The sequence below is a fragment of the Eleutherodactylus coqui genome, chromosome 2, assembly GCF_035609145.1.
Source record: "Eleutherodactylus coqui strain aEleCoq1 chromosome 2, aEleCoq1.hap1, whole genome shotgun sequence".
NCBI lineage: Eukaryota > Metazoa > Chordata > Amphibia > Anura > Eleutherodactylidae > Eleutherodactylus > Eleutherodactylus coqui.
The window spans coordinates 208,642,388-208,662,536 of NC_089838.1; the positions used below are offsets into that span (position 1 = coordinate 208,642,388).

The 20,149-nt window shown below is 41.4% G+C and overlaps 1 protein-coding gene across 1 annotated transcript in view; it reads left to right on the forward strand.

Moving 5' to 3' along the window:
• The first annotated feature begins 6,643 nt into the window (after positions 1–6,643).
• STRA6 (signaling receptor and transporter of retinol STRA6) overlaps positions 6,644–20,149 on the forward strand; it is a 63,611-nt gene continuing 50,105 nt past the window's right edge. Inside the window, exons 1-7 of the mRNA XM_066592365.1 lie at positions 6,644–6,661; positions 10,246–10,372; positions 10,473–10,539; positions 12,076–12,161; positions 12,263–12,402; positions 14,684–14,850; positions 16,327–16,446. Coding sequence (XP_066448462.1) covers positions 10,272–10,372; positions 10,473–10,539; positions 12,076–12,161; positions 12,263–12,402; positions 14,684–14,850; positions 16,327–16,446 — 681 coding nt within the window. The 5' untranslated portion in view covers positions 6,644–6,661; positions 10,246–10,271. The remainder of the gene's footprint in view (positions 6,662–10,245; positions 10,373–10,472; positions 10,540–12,075; positions 12,162–12,262; positions 12,403–14,683; positions 14,851–16,326; positions 16,447–20,149) is intronic.

Here is a 20,149-nt window from a genome sequence, read left to right on the forward strand (position 1 = left end):
GGAGTTGTACCTGGCTGTGACTATTTATAAAAAACCGCGGTCTGACTGGGGCATGCAGACATCTTGACAGAATGAATAGTGTGTGGCACATAGGTTCCCCATTGCTATGCCCACGTGTGCAGCTCCTGATGGAGGTGCCACAGGATTGGATTTCTCATTGCTTCTGTACAGCATTGTGGGCTATCGCCCCGCCCCTTTTAAAGAGGGTCGCTGCCTAGCCGTGCCAACCCTCTGCAGTGTGTGCCTCCGGTTCCTCCTCATGGCAGACACACTTATAAATAGACATGAGGGTGGTGTGGCTATGAGGCCAGCGTGTGGCATGAGGGCAGCTGAAGGCTGCGCAGGGACAGTTTGGTGTGCGCTGTGGACACTGGGTTGTGCGGGGGGGTTGGGCAGCATGTAACCCAGGAGAAGTGGCAGCGGAGTGTCATGCAGGCAGTGATTGTGCTTTGTTGGAGGTAGTGTGGTGCTTAGCTAAGGTATGCATTGCTAATGAGGGCTTTTCAGAAGTAAAAATTGTTGGGAGGGGGGGGCCCACTCTTGCCGCTATTGTGGCTTAATAGTGGGACCTGGGAACTTGAGATGCAGCCCAACATGTAGCCCCTCGCCTGCCCTATCCGTTGCTGTGTCGTTCCCATCACTTTCTTGAATTGCCCAGATTTTCACAAATGGAAACCTTAGCGAGCATCGGCGATATACAAAAATGCTCGGGTCGCCCTTTGACTTCAATGGGGTTCGTTACTCGAAACGAACCCTCGAGCATCGCGATAATTTCGTCCCGAGTAACAAGCACCCGAGCATTTTGTTGCTCGCTCATCTCTATTATTTAAGATATGACTGAGCAAAGTTCAATCTGAAACAGAATTCAGGTGTTTTGGTTCATTCAACACTACTAGGAAATATGGAAGGAAGGCTCTATTCACACGTCCGTTATTTTTTTTCTGAATAGTGTAGCAGGTTGCACCATTATACCTAATAAAATTTTTTTTAAAAAGACAGTTGAATACATATCTGTAAAAATAGAAGACATGACACCAGTCTGAACAGAGCCTTACCCCAATATTAACTGCCAGTGATGTGCTTTTGACTCTTGTGTCAAGTTCTTGTAATGTCATGACATTCATGATGATGCCAATAGTGCACAATAGTTTTGGTGTTGCCAACAACAGAGGACCTACAAATATTTTTGAGGCTCATGTTAAACTTAGTTATTATGTACTATTTACTCTACATTTTAAATTAAGTAGCTCCTGATTTTAGACATGTTGTTGTACTCATCCCAATCTATGCCATATAAACATTGTTGTTGTTGTTAGCCATTTAGTCATTCACGACCTTCGGCAAACCCTAAAGGCCCCCCCCCCCCTCCATGTTTTTCGGTTTTGCACTGTTTCTTTCAGTTGTGTGAAATCCATGCCAGTATCAGCTTTGACAGTATCAGCCTTCGTGTTCTTTGGTGGTCAGCTCTTTTTTTTGCCACTGATCTGTCCAAGCATTATAGATTTTTCTAGCGACTCTGCTTACATTACATGGCCAAAATACATGAGTCTGAGCCCGGCTATCTTGTCGTCCACTGATATATTGGGTCTTATATAGAGATGAGCGAACGTACTCGTTACGAGTACTTACGCACCCGAGTACCGCCATTTTCGAGTACTGCAGTACTCGCGCGTAAAGATTCGGGGGGCGCCGTGGCGGCACGGGGGGTAGCAGTGGGGAGTGGGGGGGAGAGGGAGAGAGAGAGGGCTCCCCCCTGTTCCCCGCTGCTCCCCCCCCCCCCGCACCGCCGCGCCTCTCCCTGCCCCCCGGCGCCCCCCGAATCTTTACGCCCGAGTACTGAAGTACTCGAAAATGGCGGTACTCGGGTGCGTAAGTACTCGTTACGAGTACGTTCGCTCATCTCTAGTCTTATATGATTCAGGACTTCTCTGTTTGTTACTCTCGCCATTCAGGGCATAAGCAGCAGCTTTCACCAGCACCACAGCTCAAACTCATCAATCCTCCTTCTATCAGCTTTTTTTGCAGTTCAGCTTTCACATCCATACATGGCTGTGGGTAATACAGTGGTTTGCACTATCCTGCGTTTAGTTGCTATGCCTATATCCCTACTTTACCAGATTTTGTCCATGTTTAGCATTGCACTTTGCCCCAATTCTGTCCTACGTTTTATCTCTGCCATAGATTCTCCAGCATGGTCAATTTTGGAACCAAGGAAGATGAAGTCTCACACACATTCTATGGCCTAATTGTCGATTTTGATTTCAATGTAGCCATTTTTTGCAATTGTCATAATTTTAGTCTTCTTTAAATTCAGGTAGAGGCCCATTTTTTCACTTTCAGTTTTAGGCCTTAGTCAGACGGGCGTTTTTTCGCGCGATTTGCGGATCGCATGACGGATGCGCATCCGCAAATCGCGTGACCGGTGCCCGAAAATCGCCCAAAAATCTGCTCCTAGCCGCGTTTCATTAGAAACGGGCCGGAGCTGTCCAGCGCATTGCATTCAATGGAGCCGGCAATACAGCGGCTCCATTGAAAGCAATGCGCTGCGGGCGAGTGTGGGATGAATTGTCGGGAAGGGCTTAAATATATAAGCCCTTCCCTGCAATTCATCCAGAAAAGTGTTAAAATAAAAAATATATACATACTCACCTGCTCCCGGCAGTCGGAGTTCCCCGCGGCCGGCCTGCAGTGGGTGTGAAGGGGGCGTGAGTCAGACCTGCCCCCTGATTGGCTCAGCGCAGAGATTCTGGATGAATTGCAGGGAAGGGCTTATATATTTAAGCCCTTCCCGACAATTCATCCCGCGCATGCCGGCAGCCCATTGCTTTCAATGGAGCCGGCTGTATTGCTGGCTCCATTGAATTCAATGGGCAAACATCGTTCTTCTCTGACACAGCTGTTACAGCTGTGGCAGAGAAGAATGATTTGTCTTCTATATGTTCTTAATGGGGTCGGCGCTGCTGCCGCCGGCCCCATTGAGCGCATATAGAGAAGAGAACAGAAATCGCAGATCGCAGATAGGTGCGATCTGCGATTTCTGTTCTATAATTTATCGGACGAGCGCATAAAAAGCGCTCATGTGTCCGATACCATTGCAAAGCAATGGTTTTAAAAAATTGCTGGATGCATGCGCATGCGCAAATCGCGCAAAAAAACGCCCGTCTGACTAAGGCCTTAAACTTACATATCAGCTGCTTCTGTATCTGCAAGCAGAGTTTTGTCATCCACATAACGGAGATTGTTGATGTTTCTTCCACCTATCTTCACCCCGATTTCCAATTAGTCTACGTCCATTTTCCGTATGATCACTTCCACATATAAGTTAAACAAGAAGGGTGAGAGGATGCAGCCATACTGTGTTCGCACAGTGGCTTCTTGATTGGTATAAAGTGATTTTATTAGCTTGACTAGATGTGCCGATACGCCCAGTTCTTGTAGGGCCTGCCGTAGCTTGTCACAGTCTACGCAGTCAAAGGCCTGATGTAGTCGATGAAGCACACGCAGATATTCTTTTTGCATTTTCGAGCTTTTTCTATGGTCCATCGCACGTCTGCAATATGGTCGCGGGTGCCACGTCCTCGCCGGAATCCTGCCTGTTCATCAGGGAGTGCCACTTCAACTACTGATCTCAGTCTTTCCTGTATAATTTTGAGACAGATCTTGCTTGCATGTGGAATGAGGGCTATTGTTCGGTAGTTGGAGCAATTCTGGGAGTTGGCTTTCTTTGGTAGAGGGATGAAGACAGATCTTTTGTAGTCCTGTGGCCATTGTGTGGATGCCCATATTCCCTGGCACAGTGCTGTGATGGTTTTCGCTGGTACTGGCAGCAATAGCTCTGTCGGTATGTTATCTATGACTGGTGCTTTATTTTTGGCTAGTTGTTTCATTGCCATAACCACTTCTGACTCCATAATGGTGGGCTCCAAGTCCACAGGCTTCACCTCATGCAATGGTCCAGGTATTTGGTTGCAGGCATATACTTCCTATGAGTATTCCCTTCACCTATCCTTGATACTCTGCTGGTCATTCAGTTCCTTCCTATTTTTACCTTTGATTGTGCTGTTGCATGCCAAGAAAGGTTTTCGGGTCATCTTGAGCTGTGAGAATAGGCCTCGCATATGGCCTTTCATGACTTCTGCTTCGAGTTGTTTGCAACGCTCATTCAAGTCCATTTCCCTATCTTTCCTTGCCGCTTGCTGAAAATCAGCTTTTAGTTGCCGAACTTCGTCTTTGTTGCCAGCCACCTTTGTTGCTCTTCTTTTATCAGCTATTCTGAGGGTTTGCTCGGAGAACCAATATTTTTTTCTGCTTCTTACAGGTGAGATGCTTACTGACTGTTTCCATAACTGTGGACTGTATATCGTGCCATAGTTCCTTTGGATGCTTTTTTGATGTGTCAAGCAGTTCGAACCAGTTTGCTACTTCAAGAGCACCTTTCTTAATGCTACAGAATTTGATCTTGATATCAGCTGCAAGGAGTTCATGATCAGTGCCGCAGTCAGCGCCATTACATGTACCATAAGGTTGTAATTGTAGAACATTTTGTATCTCATGGACAGCACATGGACGGGAAATATGGCAGCCTAAATAAGGCCTAAAGCGGAAAGTTTATAAATTATCCAGTTCACGTTATCAATAAAACACTTTCTGCACATATACAGAGTCTAGTCGGCTGGCTGAGTGGTTCCACGAATGATGGTCAAGAAGCAGAGATATATAGCTTGATGAGGTACGATACGTTGTCTAGTCATTGATTGCGCTGTATCTGCCATAGAGAAATGATCATATAGCTGCACAACAGTCTTATGATGGAAAAAGTGACTTTTTATAATAGGTAAAACACAACCAATTCTTTGTTTTGTGGTGTGGAATATTTCTGCAGGTGAGTTCTGATAATTATACATGTTGTATGGGAAGATATCATAATATTCATTACTTCAGATTTAATTGAAACTGATCCTTAAGGGTTAACTAATCTTAGTGCAGCATCAGAAATCTTGTTTGCTTTGTATTTAGCACTAATAAACATGCTGTTTTTATTACTTTGGAGATTACAGAGCTCAGGGATATGTTCTCTGTGAAATATTTTGTTTTGTTTCAGTCATTGAAACAACATACACAGTATCAAGCATGGAAACATAGTATCTCTCTCCATAGGGTAGAATCTACCAGCAGCAGCTGCAGTGTGAATGCCCTGACAGCTGAGAAGTTTATGGGAGAAATACAGAACTGTGAGAGCGGGTATGAGGAAGTAATATAGAATTGTTTGAAGAATTATTTTGTAGAGTATTTGACATTTTAACTAATTTAAAGGGACTTGATGGGTCTAATAGAGTTTACTGAAGAGACTGTACTAGGTGTACACACTCTTGTAATGTATTATATATGTCATGAGTCACTTCCCTAGAGCAAATCAGGGACCGCAGCTACAGGTGCTCTACATTGAGTCCATGCAGAATGAGTAGATGCTGAATGAAAGGGGGACATGATGGAAATCTTTAAATATGAAAATTGTATTAATAAGCTTCAAGATGGAAGCATTTTATTAGGAAGCTAAACACTAGAACAAGGGGGCACAATCTGAGATTAGTTGGTGGAAGATCAGAAGCAACATCAGGACATATTTTATGGAAAGAGTGGTAGATGTTTGTAACAAACTTCTACTAGATGTTGTTGGAAAATCAACAGTAAATGAATTCAAGCATGCCTGGGATAAACATTGATCTATCCTAAGGCTGGTTTCAGACGAGTGTATATTGGGTGTATTTCTGTGTTCGTAATATAGACATGTGCCCTTGCCCAACTACAGGCTTTACTGAACCAAACTCATAGGGTCGTATGATGCTTTGAGTTTGGGTCAGTAGACCCTGTTGTCAGGCTGGGACACACGCCTGTATTACAGATGCAGAAATGCACCGGAAACCGGGCTAATGGAAAAATAAAAAGGAAATATAAAGGGCAGACTAGAAGGACCAGATGGTCTTTTTCTACCGTCACTTTTCTATGAGTACGTACTGGAGGTAGACTTGCTTTATGTAAGAACATGCAGAAGTGTCTTTAGCAGATGTTAGGTACTGTTTAATGGGACCAACTCCAACTAGTCATAGAGATCCTCCAAATAAGATGAGGTTCCTAAAAGGAACTAAAAGCCAATCAATTCACAATTTTACAGTAAACTAATAAAAGTGAAATAATGGGTTAATGAACACAATGTTCAAGTATCCGAGCTGCATGAGTCTACCACTCAGCTACAATCACAGTATCAGATGGATCAAAAGGACAAGATTCTGGGATACAATAAAATGCTTCTCTGCATTACGCAAAGACTAGAGGTATGTCAGGAAGTTAGTAATGCTGCTGATGTAGTCTTATGAGTCCTACTACCAACATCCACACCCCCTTTTCTTGGATAACATCCACTACCTTCTTGCTGTGCGGGGTGTAAAGTTCTCCCCCCTCCCACTGAACTTTGCCTGCTCTGTCTGGGCACTCTCCCCCACCTCCTCATCTCAGATAAATCCCCCCCCCCCCCCCCCCATCACTTCCAGACCAGAGAGTAAGGAGAGCGTGCACATATTTCTCTTCTATCAGGATACAGGTGTCTCTGCTGCCCCAGCACCTGCAGCATACAGGGAGGGCCACATCCACCGTAGGACAAAAGGTTTGTCATTTTGTTTGTTAGCAGGTGGATTCTTATTCAAAAATTCTTGGAAACTTGGATGCAGTGACAGAGGTTATTCAGTGTCCATGAGGAAGAGAAAGACAGCACAGTAGGGTAAGGGTGACCTTTCTGTCACATTGTGGCTCATACCAGAGAAACTTTTCAGGATCTTCTAAGAGTGTTAAAAGTCTAAAACAGTGAGAGTTAATTGGCCTGTGACGAACAAGTGGTATTAATAAGAGTAGACCAGAAACAATAACTTGTGTATAGCTTGGGCTCACAAACACATTGTACGATTTAATAATGTCTTCATGATCTAGAATTTAAAAAACCTGATATCCTAATATGCAAAAACTCCTAAAATGATACAGGTTAGTATGGCCAATGAGTTTCTTAACTGTCTGGACGTCCATATCCTGGTTTCAGGGTTAGAGGAGCAAAATGAAGCAGCTTGGTTATAATGTTACTGGTAAAATTGCTCAAGAAATAGGAAGCCAGATACATCATTACAGGCAAGTAGCTGCTATTATGTTACTATGGGGGAGGGAATAAATGCATTATCTATTATTGTGAACCTTCTTCACATATGACTCATGTCTGTATGTCTTTCAGTGCAGAGATCCATGACTTTGTGGTCTATGATAATATGTCTATAAATGTAGGGATTATCCACGTTTTATATTAACATAGTGTGTTACATAATATTACAGACAGTGAGAGAAGACCAACACTTTGTATTACCTAAATATATAATAACACTGCCAAATTGTATTTCATCTTTATTGATAATTATTTTCCTTATTGATTTACTTATGGTGACCTACTATTGTGCACCATGATACATACAGATTGTCTGGTCATGCTAATAGGTAGCATTAAAAAATCTACTTAAAAAAAGAGTGCAACAAAAACATTCTTCGCTAAAATATCAAATATTTCCAATTTCTTGTCTTATAGTTGTATTCTTTAACTCCACACTCTCCGTCCTCCTCCCATTTCTGATGGCCTCTCACCCCAACATTCAGTGCTTTAAAGAATTATAGGCCATTTTATTAAAAGCCCAACACTACTTTCACTCCACAAGGAGGGGAGGGGATGTCAATACATAGTAGGGGGGCTGCTCCCTAGTGGTGACAGATAGGGGTAATATAAAGGTAACTCATAAATTTACAAATAAGTGGCCATTCACTTCCAGAACAGCCACCATTACATTACTGAAGCCGGGCTACAGTAGCATAAGTAGACATTGAGAGATAGTATAGTTCCTCAACGGTTAGGATTCTGAAGTACTGATGTAGTACCAATTGCATGAATGTACTTCAAGGTACGAATCAGGAGTCTCTACATAAAGGGCAAAATACTGAGCAAATATGGATTCAGAGTAAGAGACTCATTCATTTACTAGAGCTTGGAAAGTGAAATACATTACAATGGTAATTACAAGAATTTACTTGGAAGCTGATACACCACAAAATAATGTCTAAATAATTCACAGATGGCATAAATGGGAACACATAACACATAAGAGGTTATTTCACGGCAAATGTCTGAGGCCTCTTATTACTAGTGGGCATATGATGGAATTTAGTTGAATGTAATCTAAACATGTAGGTGTATAGTAAAGGGCTAAACACGTTAAGCAGATATATTCATTGTGACTGTGATGTAACATCAACTTCACTTTAAATTAGAAATCATATAAACGGCAAACAATAGCATATCAAATTCATAGCAATATAAATGGGGAAGCGTTACTTTAATGGATCTTTCACACAGACGTATTTGCGCATGTTTTTGCACACACAAAAACTATGTGTGCAATGCACATAGTATAAAACCCATTGATATCATTGGGTTCATTCATATTTCCTTTTTTGGCTCATTTAGACAAACATTTTTACTGTCTGTGTGCAGCCATGTATTTCACAGACAGCACATGGACCTATTAGAGTCAATTAGGCTATTCGCATGTGTGTTTTTTCATGTGGATCAGTGGTCTGCATGAAAAAATTGCGGCATGTCCTATTCTGGTCTGTATCATAGACGAGAGTATGACATGGAATGTCCGCAGCCCTTGCTGCTCAAACAGCACATGGATGTGCGTCCAGTGCAAGCTGCGCCCAAGAATCTGATTGCAGACTAAGAGCTTAAAAACATGGGCTTGTTTTTCTCCCCTTATACAGCCATGATAATTGCATTCATATAAGGGGACAAAATGAGACCACTGATCTCGATTGGAGTTTAGTGGTATTGTTTTCACTGCTAGGATTTCTTGTCCATGATTTGCAAGGCCAGGAAAATATAGGACCTGCCCTATCTTCCCCACATGTGCTGAACACATTGTGTGGGGAAGATCGGGCAGCCGCTGTCTTCCCACCTCTTTTTTCAAACTCCTGCACTCTGGATTTTTAATGTGCAAATACATCCTTGTGAATCCAGCCTTATCCAGCATTATTCTGATAAATGACTGAATTAGGTCATTTATAAGACATTTTGTTTTATCATCTACAATTTACGGATGTAGCTAAATTTAAGCCAACTTGCTGTGATAAGTTATCTTATCTCAACACAAGAAAAGACCCAGTTTTGTGCCACATAAAGGCTTGGTGTTAATGACAGGTTTGCCAAGTATCTTTGAGTAGACATGTGCCCCTGCCCAATTACAGGCTTTACTGAACCAAACTCATAGGGACATATGATGCTCTGAGTTCGGGTCAGTAGACCCTGTGGTCAGGCTGGGACATGGGCCTGTATTACAGATACAGAAATGCAGCTGAAACTTACTGCAAGTGTGGCCACTCTTCTCCCTTGATAAAGACCAACAAACATCACAATTCTGCTGAGTCTTGGTTAGGAAACCAAGCACTACTTGAAATGGCATCAAAGCAGTATAATTACATTGAGTCAGATGGAGTGGCAAACCTCGACTAGATGGCATATTTCCAGCAGAGATCCTTTTTACAAACAACTACCAAACATACTAGATATAATCATCAAAAGTTAAACAAAGCACAAAGGTCAGCTTATTTATATGGCTTATATCTATTCCTGTTCATCAAGGTACACAGCAGCCAATACCATTAATGATAAGTAATGGTGTTCAATAACTGGATTATGACCCACAATAAGGTTGAGCGATTCTGAATAATTGTAGCCATTGTTAAGACATCACTGTCGGCATCTGTCCTCATGTGACATGGAAGATTGTATTAAGTAGTACTCTCATATTACTAATGAGCTGTTGGGAGCCATGTTGGTCTGCCATTGTGAAAGGGAATTAGACATCTGAAAGGGGTGGAAAGGTTCAAGTTAGGCCTGTGTCACATGGGTGCATTTTGCACGTACAATAAGATGAAATAGAACCCATTGAAATCGTTCACAAGTGCATATTTTCCTGCGCATATTGGTTGCATAGAAAAATACGCAGAATGCTCTATTTTCCAGTGAAAATGCGCAGGCAAAGAACACATGTAGAACTCATTAAACTAATTGCCCATTTCAATGTATAATCCCTTAAACAATAGGATGCTGTGCAGGGCAGTCAGCTGAGTGCAGTTATATAATACAAGGTCTTTCTTGTCCAGCTACAGGAGCAGTAGTGGACAGCATCATGTCAAGTCCAGAGGGGAGCCCTCAACCGGAACAAGATGACCTGCTCTATGAGGACTGGTATATTGATGATCCCCAAGAACCAACAGTGCCTCCTCATGAGTAATTCAACTTTTTTCTTTACCTTTGATTTTGTCCACCTTATATCTTACATTAAACAGTTGTATGGGACATATATCATAGTTTAATTCTTTTTTTCTAGAATTATCTTACCGTGTTTCCCAACACTATCTGATGGATTATACCACCTTATCCTTGCACCTGTATCTGTGAGTGTATACAGTTAATCTTCATTTTTTTTGTATTTTCTTCTCATATCCAAATTATAATCATTGTTGCTTTATGTCATACTGTGGGACATTATAGTAGACCTTGACTACCTGATCACCCACCATTTATTGTACTTTCTTCCTCCTATGAAAACTGAGGGAACTTTTGGACCCTTCCTTCAGGTTTGAGGGGCAGATAGATGGGGGAGTGGGGTGCATTACTGTTCCAACTAGTCAACTTTGTTTCTCACAATCTGGAATGTATAATGGCAATATTGAGTCTGTGCAAGATTTTTTCATGTGGATTCCTTAAAATAACAGTCTATACTGTAAAACTGTTACTAGAGTAACATCTATAAGTCCACTCAGCACTGCTTCCAGCATTGGTTAGCTGTATTTCTGTGTTGCTTACTTTTGACGTAACAAAGGTACAGAGGAACTGAGAACAGTGAAGTACATACACTGAATTGTCACATTATTAGAGACACCTGCCATTCACAACTGGAGCTTCACTCTATGGATATTAGCCATGTTACCATGGAGTACATTAATTCAAGTCAGCAAGTTTTTGGTGGATCAGTTTCAGTGTGAATTCAAATGAGAATAGGAAAATCAAGTGATCTTAGTTACATCGAACAAGGCCTGGTCATTAGTGCTAGGCTAGCCGGGGCCAGGATTTCAAAGCCTGACAATCTTTTGGGATTTTCTCATGCAACAGTGTTGAGAGTATATTGAGAATGGTGTGATCGAGGAAAAATATCCAGCGAAAAGGATAAACAACTCATCAATTAAGGGGTCAGAGGTGGATGTCAAGTATTGTTCTAACAAATAAACAGTGCCCAGTTGAGCAAATTGCAAGTGAATATAATGCTGGTGCTCCAACTAACATGTCCAAACATACAACTTCTCCTTGCTTACCACGGGTGGACTATAAGAGCAGAAGACACCATTGCTGTCTAAAAGAAACAGAAAGGCAAGAGTCAAGTGGGCAAAAGAGTGCAAAACTGGATCACCTACAGTGGAAAAACATAAGCTGGTAAGATGAATCCAGATTGCTGTTGCACCATGCTGATGGGAAGATCAGAATGTGATTACAGCAGCATGAATCGATGAACCCTTTCCGTCAACTGCTCAGAACATGTCAGTACCTATATGATATGACAACTACAAGAAGCTCTCCTGTCCGCATGGGGCCAATATTCCAGAAGAATGAGTTCAACACCTACTAGAATCTATGCCACAACAAGTACTGCAATTCTGAAGGCCAAAGAAGGTCCAACGCGCAACTAGATTGGTGTCTCTAATAAAGTCACTATTCAGTAAATATCTGTCCTCATTAGTCTAATTTAAGGTAAGTTTCATTACTAAACCCAAAGTTAAGAATGTTCCAATTTGATTTACAGGTATTTAAACACCACGTTTTAATACCATTTAGTAATAATGTGAAGTGGATTTTCTCTTCTATATTTTCATTGACTCTTCTTGATTCTGTATAATTTTTTATAATTTGCACTATAAATATCCTTTCCTTCTTAGCTGTGTACATTGCTGCTTCTATGTTTCCTCGTTCGAAGGCGAAAGCTTTGCACCTCTTTCTGTTGGGGCCTCCCTGGTGTTCTCAGGTATTTTGTTGTCACCATCTCTCTCCCTGGATTAACCAATTGTCCCTCTCATTTGCTTCCATACAGTGCACCACATTTACCTAATATACTTATCTCTACAGCCCTTTGAATCTTCTAGAAGGTTCTGGTAACAACTGGGTGCCCTGTGCAGCTTTTGGGTTGCTGTTTTCCTCAATTTTTCGGATGTTTTTAGACCCTACTGCCCTCAACTTCATTGCAAACAGTGATGGGTCTCTCAAAGGTAATTTTCTATTAACCATGCAGTTCCACCTTCACAAAGTTTACTAATGACCGCACAGTATTAAGGTGCTTTCACATGGGCAAAGTTAATTTGCCAGGACGTGAGAGAATTTGCGGTCCTGAGGAAAATTCTGCAACAAAATTAACCCTTTGGTGCAGAATTGAAAATGGCTTAAATCAGCCTGAATTTGTGTGTTAAAATCCATATTGAGCTGTGGAACAACCTGAAATTGGCCGTAGTTTAGGGTTGTTTTACAAAGTGAGATTTTCTGCCCATAATGAGTGATGATTGATGAGCTTTTTTTAACTGGCACTAGTTATTTCCATTGACTGTGTGTGTGACCGAATGATCATTCATATGATTGTTTGTTCACATACTGTTTCATTACTGTCAGAAGCACATCCCTTCTTTACACAGGAAGATGTGCTGCAAACAAATGAGATTTTAATGTCTGCATTGACATGCAAGCAAATGAGCATTTGCTTATTTGTCGGCTGATTACTCGGATGTTTACATGGGGCAATGATTGGGAATGAAAATTTGCATGTCTAGACGTTCTGCCTATCATGGTTCCATGTAAAAGGACCTGTGGCCATTTATATAAGAAAGCAGGATAACACAAAATAGTGCTTCAATAACATTTTCTTGCTACCCTGTTTCCCTGAAAATAAGACATACCCTGAACATAAGACATAGCATGATTTTTCAGAATTTTTGAGGATGCAAAATGATTTTTCAGGCTTTTTGAGGATGCTTAAAATATAAGCCTTACTCCAAAATTAAGCCCTGCTAACAGTTAATTTAAAAAAGTCAATTTAAATATTGTCCAGGCAGCTATACATGTAAAAAAGTTAAACCTTTTTGAACAAAAATTAATATAAGACACTGTCTTATTTTCAGGGAAACACGGTAGCTATTGCACCAGACATCCAAATGATGCTTCTCAATTAGACTCTCAGTATTGTTCTGGGATGAATATTAGCCCCATAGCGACACTGTAGGTTCTGATAAAAGAAAGCATGTGTCTATATTTGCAATACTTACCATACATACATAGAAAACAGTTGTGCATGGGAACTTCATTATTCTTCATATACTCTGAATACAAATGTACTTCAATTGAAATCACCATATATCTTGTAGCATTACTATGTTACCTTAAAGGGTGTACAAAAAAGCAGCCAATACAGCTAGTGTGGGGCCTCTGGAGATAGAGGACCTGTTTCTGGATAGCCAGACCACTTATTTTACGAGTTGTGGAGACATGCTTAGGGATCCCTTCTTCGCAGTGCATTCAGAGGAGACCAAACGATCATGGAAAGGGGAGACGGAGGACAAACAATCACCAATTCCTCTTTGAAAGGCGCCTTTATGTGGGGTGGTTGTCGCCCGAATAATGGCCGGAAGCAGTGAATTTGGACATTAGTCGTCTCATATATATATGGCTACCGACAGGTCACTGAAGGATTTCTCACTAGCTTGTCAGTCACTTGGTTTTTAGCTCACCTAAAAACCAAGCGACTGTAAGCCCATGTTAACAGTACATCTATGAATGACTGCCTGTTTGCAGTGGATGGAGGCGGACATCCAGAAGAGATCTTTGGTTGCTCTGCCTCCATTCTCTGAACAACTATTAATTATGTGTGAAAGCACAAGAGCGATAGTCAGTGGGACAGCTGTCGGGTGCTTATACGCTCAATGGTCGTCCTGTGTAGAGGTACCTGAAGTTGGTGAGCTGGTAGCAGCAACCAATACTGGCTGGGGTTTACTCATCTCCATGTCTTCCCCTGTTTGTCGTCCACTAAGGGCTCACTCACACAGGCGTGTGTTTACTGTGTATTACATATGCATATCTTTACACGCATAATAGACGTGAAACGTATGCAAGAAAAACGCAAGTCTGACTAGTCCAATGTAAATCAATTGGTTTTAGCATTGTACATTACACACATAATCCGCAGCAAGCATACACCTGTGTGAGTGAGCCCTAAGGATGACTATTATAGATAATGTAACTAAAATGAGGTAAACTAGATATGAACACATAAGATGTATATACTATGCTAAGGTTAATTGAGTACTGTGGACCATACAGATCTGAAGATGTTTCTCATAACCAAATCAGTAAATATCACTATTATGCTTATACGGCATTAGTCTAATACTGAGGATAATGGATGATAAATCTTCTGATCAAGTAATTCAGTATGGATGCTTATCTGATCTGTGTGGTTGTTTTCATTGTTTTATATTTTCATGCTATTTAATAATATATCTGCAGAGCTTTGGAAAATCCTTGCCCTTTTCTATTATCCTGCACTGTACTACCCACTTGTAGCAGGTCATAGTGTGCAAAATATACCTGGCTACATAGCAGGCACCATTTTATCATGGATGCACTGTGGCGCATTAATATGGCAGAAGGCAGAATGTCCACAGACACCACAGGTAAGGCGTTAACTGCTAGCAGGTGTATGAAAAATCATAAATATGCCTAATGAGAATACGTTTGAAATGTATAATTTTTCATATAGTACTAAAATGTTTTGTGTTTCTTCCAAAATTTAAATGAAACATACCAAAATGAACCACAAAGTAAGGTAACGTTAGGTAAAAGGCTCCTAAATCCAAAGCCCCAAAACTGTTAAAGGAACTGGCACATCTCAGGCACATGATGTCTGTAGAGGTTCTCAGCACTGGAGATATAGGAGATAGAGTACTGATCTTGGCAGACATTTTTCTGGACTTCCTCTTGATAATCACGTTGAAATAGATTGTATCCAACTACGCAGAAAATAGTGATGAGGTCACTTTCACACTCCATTATTCTGGCCAGTATTTTGTGTCAGTATTGTGTAAGCCAAATCCAAGAATGGAACCTAAAGAGAAAGGGTATAATGGAAAGATGTGCATCTCATCCTTATTCTTAACCAAAATATGGAGGCAAGACTAGAATAGTGCCATGTGAGAGCGACCCAAGGCCCCATTCAGATGGCAGTATATGGTCAGTATTTTGCACCAGTAGTGGGTTAAGACTATGGAACAGATGCAAATCTTTCCATTAAATCTTTTTTCTGTAGTTCCTTTACTAGTTTTGGCTCATAGGTACTGAACTAATATACTGACCAGAATACTGCTGTTTGAATGAGGCCAATGACAAATTTCAGGTTTAAACTGACCATGCATGTAAGAAATATTTCAACAACAATGTCATGGATAGGTCATCAGTAGATGATTGGGGGGTTCCACCATTCAGCACCCTGCACGATCACCTCATCTCAGCCCACACACTCACTTTAGCCAGACGGATGTTAACGACTCTGTCCACATTGGAGTTGGAGCCAGAAGTGATATAGGAGGTATCACACCCATTAATTTCAATGGATACTAAGCCTTTTATTACATTTCCAATTCTGACCACAGGGTCAGAGCCAGAAGAGTAATAGAAGGTTTGGCTTCCACTGCAATACGGATGTCCAACCCCACTGCAATGAGTGCAGGGACTAAAATCAGGTGATCACAGGGGGGCTCGAGCAGTGGAGCCCTGCTGATCAACTACTGATGACCTATCCTGAGAATAGGCCATCAGTACTGAAAATGGTTAAATGTCTGGAAAACGCCTGTGACATTTAACACCCTCTAATCTTGTGTAATTTTGTGAAGAAACATGCTTGTTTGGAGATCCAGAATAAGCTAATGGTATTTACAGAGAAAAAGCATATATGCATAGCTTAGTGCCCCTTCAAGCTTTTGAGAACCAAGGGACATATTTGCCCCATAGTTTTAAAGAGTTTCAAATGTGATTGAATCAATTACGGTCCAAAAAGGGTTAATATAGAAGAGCACGTACTGTATAGAGGATTGATAGATTCTGTGACATAGCTAACTAATCTTATGGTTGTATTCTTTTTTTTTCGTTCTCAGTTCTACAGTTACTACTCTTTATTAGCAACCGTGCCACAGATCTGCTGCCTTCTTCTTCTAAGTATCATCTACCCTATACTTCTCCTTCAAAAACTACGCCAGCCCTCTCACTCCAAGCAGGTAGGTAGCAACGCCAGTTCTGCTTAGATTTTGTGCTTGGAATAGTGGCTAATACTCTATACAATGTGCCATGCTGTGTTTAAGAATAACTGACAGCTTGAAAAGATGTCTGGCAAGATTTCTCAGCTCTGTATAAAAATAGAGGGTTTAGTGTGAGCTGGCATCCACCGAGTTATGTCCTGCTGTGGGTATTAATGGAGAGATTGGGTTGTTAGAGTCTCTTATTTATTTCGTAATGTGGGGCACATTTTTTTTTCGTTTTATTGTTCAAATAGGTTAATATACCTCACTATAAAAAAAATTACTCATTGCCGCGGTGTATGATGTGTTCACATGTGTTGTACTACAAGCTCAATGATGTACTGTATAAAGTGGATCATATTAGAACATGTGAGTTAAAGTAATTTTCCTGGGCAGATACTATTCAGGATAGTTCATCAATAGTTGATCAGCTAGGATCTGCTGCTCAGGACCCGGGCTGATCAGAGGTTTGGGTGTCTGCTTGTCAGCACCACATCACAGGGTAGGGGGTGGAAGGACATGGTCCAACCCCTGTGTAGTGCACCAGAAACTGCTGTAGCAACTCTCTCTGATTTTAATGGTAGCTTGCGTGCAATTACTAGCGCTGGCAACTACATAGGGGTCAGAACGATCTGTAAGGGGTGGACCCTAGCAGATCAACCAGTGATGATCTAGTCTGATGATGTAGTCAAATATAAAAGTATTTGGCAGGAGCACTAGTACAACCATAATTATGGTATGATCGCCAACAGAATAAAGGTACCTCATGATGAACGACGTGTGCAAGAAAGGGGTAGGGGAACTACAAGAAGGATGGTAGGGGAGTAGGCTGGTAGGTTGAAGGGTAGAGACTGTTTAATAGTATACTGTAGAAGTATTATGTAATAGGAGTGGGCAGGAAAAAAAGATTTCTCCCATTTTAGATTGAAGCTCACCCATTATAGGCATTTGGATTCACAGATTTCCTGCTGGTGTGCAAATCCTGTAGAGCCCAAAGAGCAGAGAGGAACACATCATACAAAATCAATCAAAAAGACATCTCTAGTAAAGTAGGTGTTTTATGCATAGGTAAAGGTAAAGGCCCCTGGTGCAAGCACCGAGTCATGACTGACTCCTAGGGTGACATCACATCGTGATGTGTTCTTGGCAGACTGTTTTTGCAGGGTGGTTTGCAATTGCCTTCCCCAGTCATCTTTTAGCCCCCAACATTCATTTTGCGGCACTTGGAAGGATGGAAGGCTGAGTCAACCTTCAGCGGGCTACCTGATTGAACCCGCAGTCTTCAGGTCGTGAGCGAGAGTTTAGGACTACATTTCTGCTGCCTTAACACTCTGCACCACACAGGACCAACATATTAATATTTATGCATAGACATTGCCATTAATCATAGTACAGGGTGCTATATAGCCAGAGTGGTTAGCAGATTGCCGTGTCACAGCAGTAAAAAGTGTTCTTCGAATCAAGGCTGCTTTGTGCAGCCTCCACAAAAATGCACCCAGAGTAGATCCACCCAATGTGCCCCATTAACAGATCCAGCCTCAGTGTCAAGCCCAATTACACATATTACGACCCCACAGGGCATCTATAAGAGTGCCAGCCACAGTGCACCTATTTTAGTAACAGCCACAGTGCCCTCATATCAAAACCAGTCTAGGAGCCTTATTATCATTACCAGCCAAATGGCAGCTAATATACTGCCAGCCAATGCCAACGAACAGTATTCATGCCGTTTACCCCTAGGGTACATTTCAGACAGTTCACTGACGTCCTTATATGTGATTTCATGTAATGCAGAGGGCCACATTCTGGACTTCCACCTGCTGCAGATAGAACTAGACGTAGAACTAATTATACACTGTTGTCCTTGTACCATTATGAAATCCTGGCAAACTGCGTTTGAGGGAAAGCTGGCATTGCTGCAGCCCACTTTAGATGTTACCTAAGTCGTGTCCATGTAAAGGGATTTCAAGTGGGGAATGAAGTTCCATTGAATAGACTCATTGTCCCAAAAATCTGTCCCATGTGATTAATCAGCCTGGTTCCCATGGTGACTGGCCGTTACTTAACGCAGACTTTATCTGATTAATTATCAGGTGATGTGACTATAGCCGATGTGTGTGAGTGTATGTTACATTTATACATATATATGTGCAGTATTGGTATTTATGGATGTCTGGAAATTGAAACATACATTGACCTGAATGTGCTAGTTAACCCTTGCATGCTTCACTGACAGTTACTTCCCTATACTTTTCTTGTGCTCATACATTTTGACCATAGCACCGATGATTTAACTATGCTAGACTGGGAATTTTTATGTTTTTTAAACCTTTGTATGGATTTATTACAGAGAGGGTCTGCATTGACTTTAGAGAGATACAGTATATATAATTATGATTACCATGGTGGTACTATTCTTTATCATGACTATGGCCTTGACTTTTTAATTGTTGTCATATTTATATTTAATTGGAATATGGATGCACTTTGCTTTACTAAGGTTTGTATACTGTGTATACAGTAAGATTGGTTCTGTTATCATATCTTTTGTAGCTCTGGTTCTGTTACCGTATCTATGCAGTAAGCTTCATGTAGTTTTAAAACTTTATCCCAGAGCCTTAGCTTATCCACAAGCTTTCAAGTCTACTTAGACTTATTTATACAGAAAAGGACATAGAAATATTATGACGTCATATAAAGCAGAAATATTAATGCAAGGAGAGGGGTAAAGAGTTGTAGCAGTAAATAAATGGATACAGACAGCTACCTTCAAGACACAACTATCCTATTAGCAATAGGTCCACTAACAGAGGAAACGATTCTGGCTGTCATGGATATGGAATTTTTATATTCTAGTATTTCATAATACGAAGGATTTAAATCTTGTCAGGTCTTCATGGAAAATTAGGGTATTGGCGTTTGTGGTAAAGCTTACAAAATGTATTTTTTGCCATCAATACTTTTCATTTGGCTACATCATATATGTACAACAACCACGCAAGATGGTATTGCGTTCATATAGGACATGCTAGCTGGAACACCAAAGGGACAGGGAACTGCATACTAGACTCATGGGCAGACATAACATAAGGACTGACAAATGACCAAAACACGCACCTTATATACCCACATGCACAACCAGATAGAATAGTTATCACATGTACGAGGTATTGGTTCAAAAATTGGCCAAGTCTTTTAAGCCCATAAGCCCACATCAAAGGTCCTTGTTGTCTAGCGGGTCCCTACTCTAATGAGACTACATCCACATGACATCTGCCTGCAAGTAGGTTGATCGTCCCAATAAGTATGGCCCCACACTGGAACCTAAGGACATAACTTGCACAGAGATGGTAAACGATTCACAGCAGGACAGGACACAGTTCACATCAACACACTAGGGATAGCATGCAACACAGAACAGGACTGTTCATACCTAATGTCTAGCCACCTGCGCAGACCCACAGAACACATCACTGAATATGCCTTTCACACCTGATGTCCGGCCACCTGTACAGACACTGAACATGACACTGTTCACACCTATACACACACAACACATGACAGGCATGCAAGAAAACCAAACCCTAGAGTGAAGGGATACCAGCTACCTCTTGCAAAGGGACTGGTATATATATGCAGCAGACCAGTGGAGATTGGCTGGTAGGAGAGATCCACACCCAGC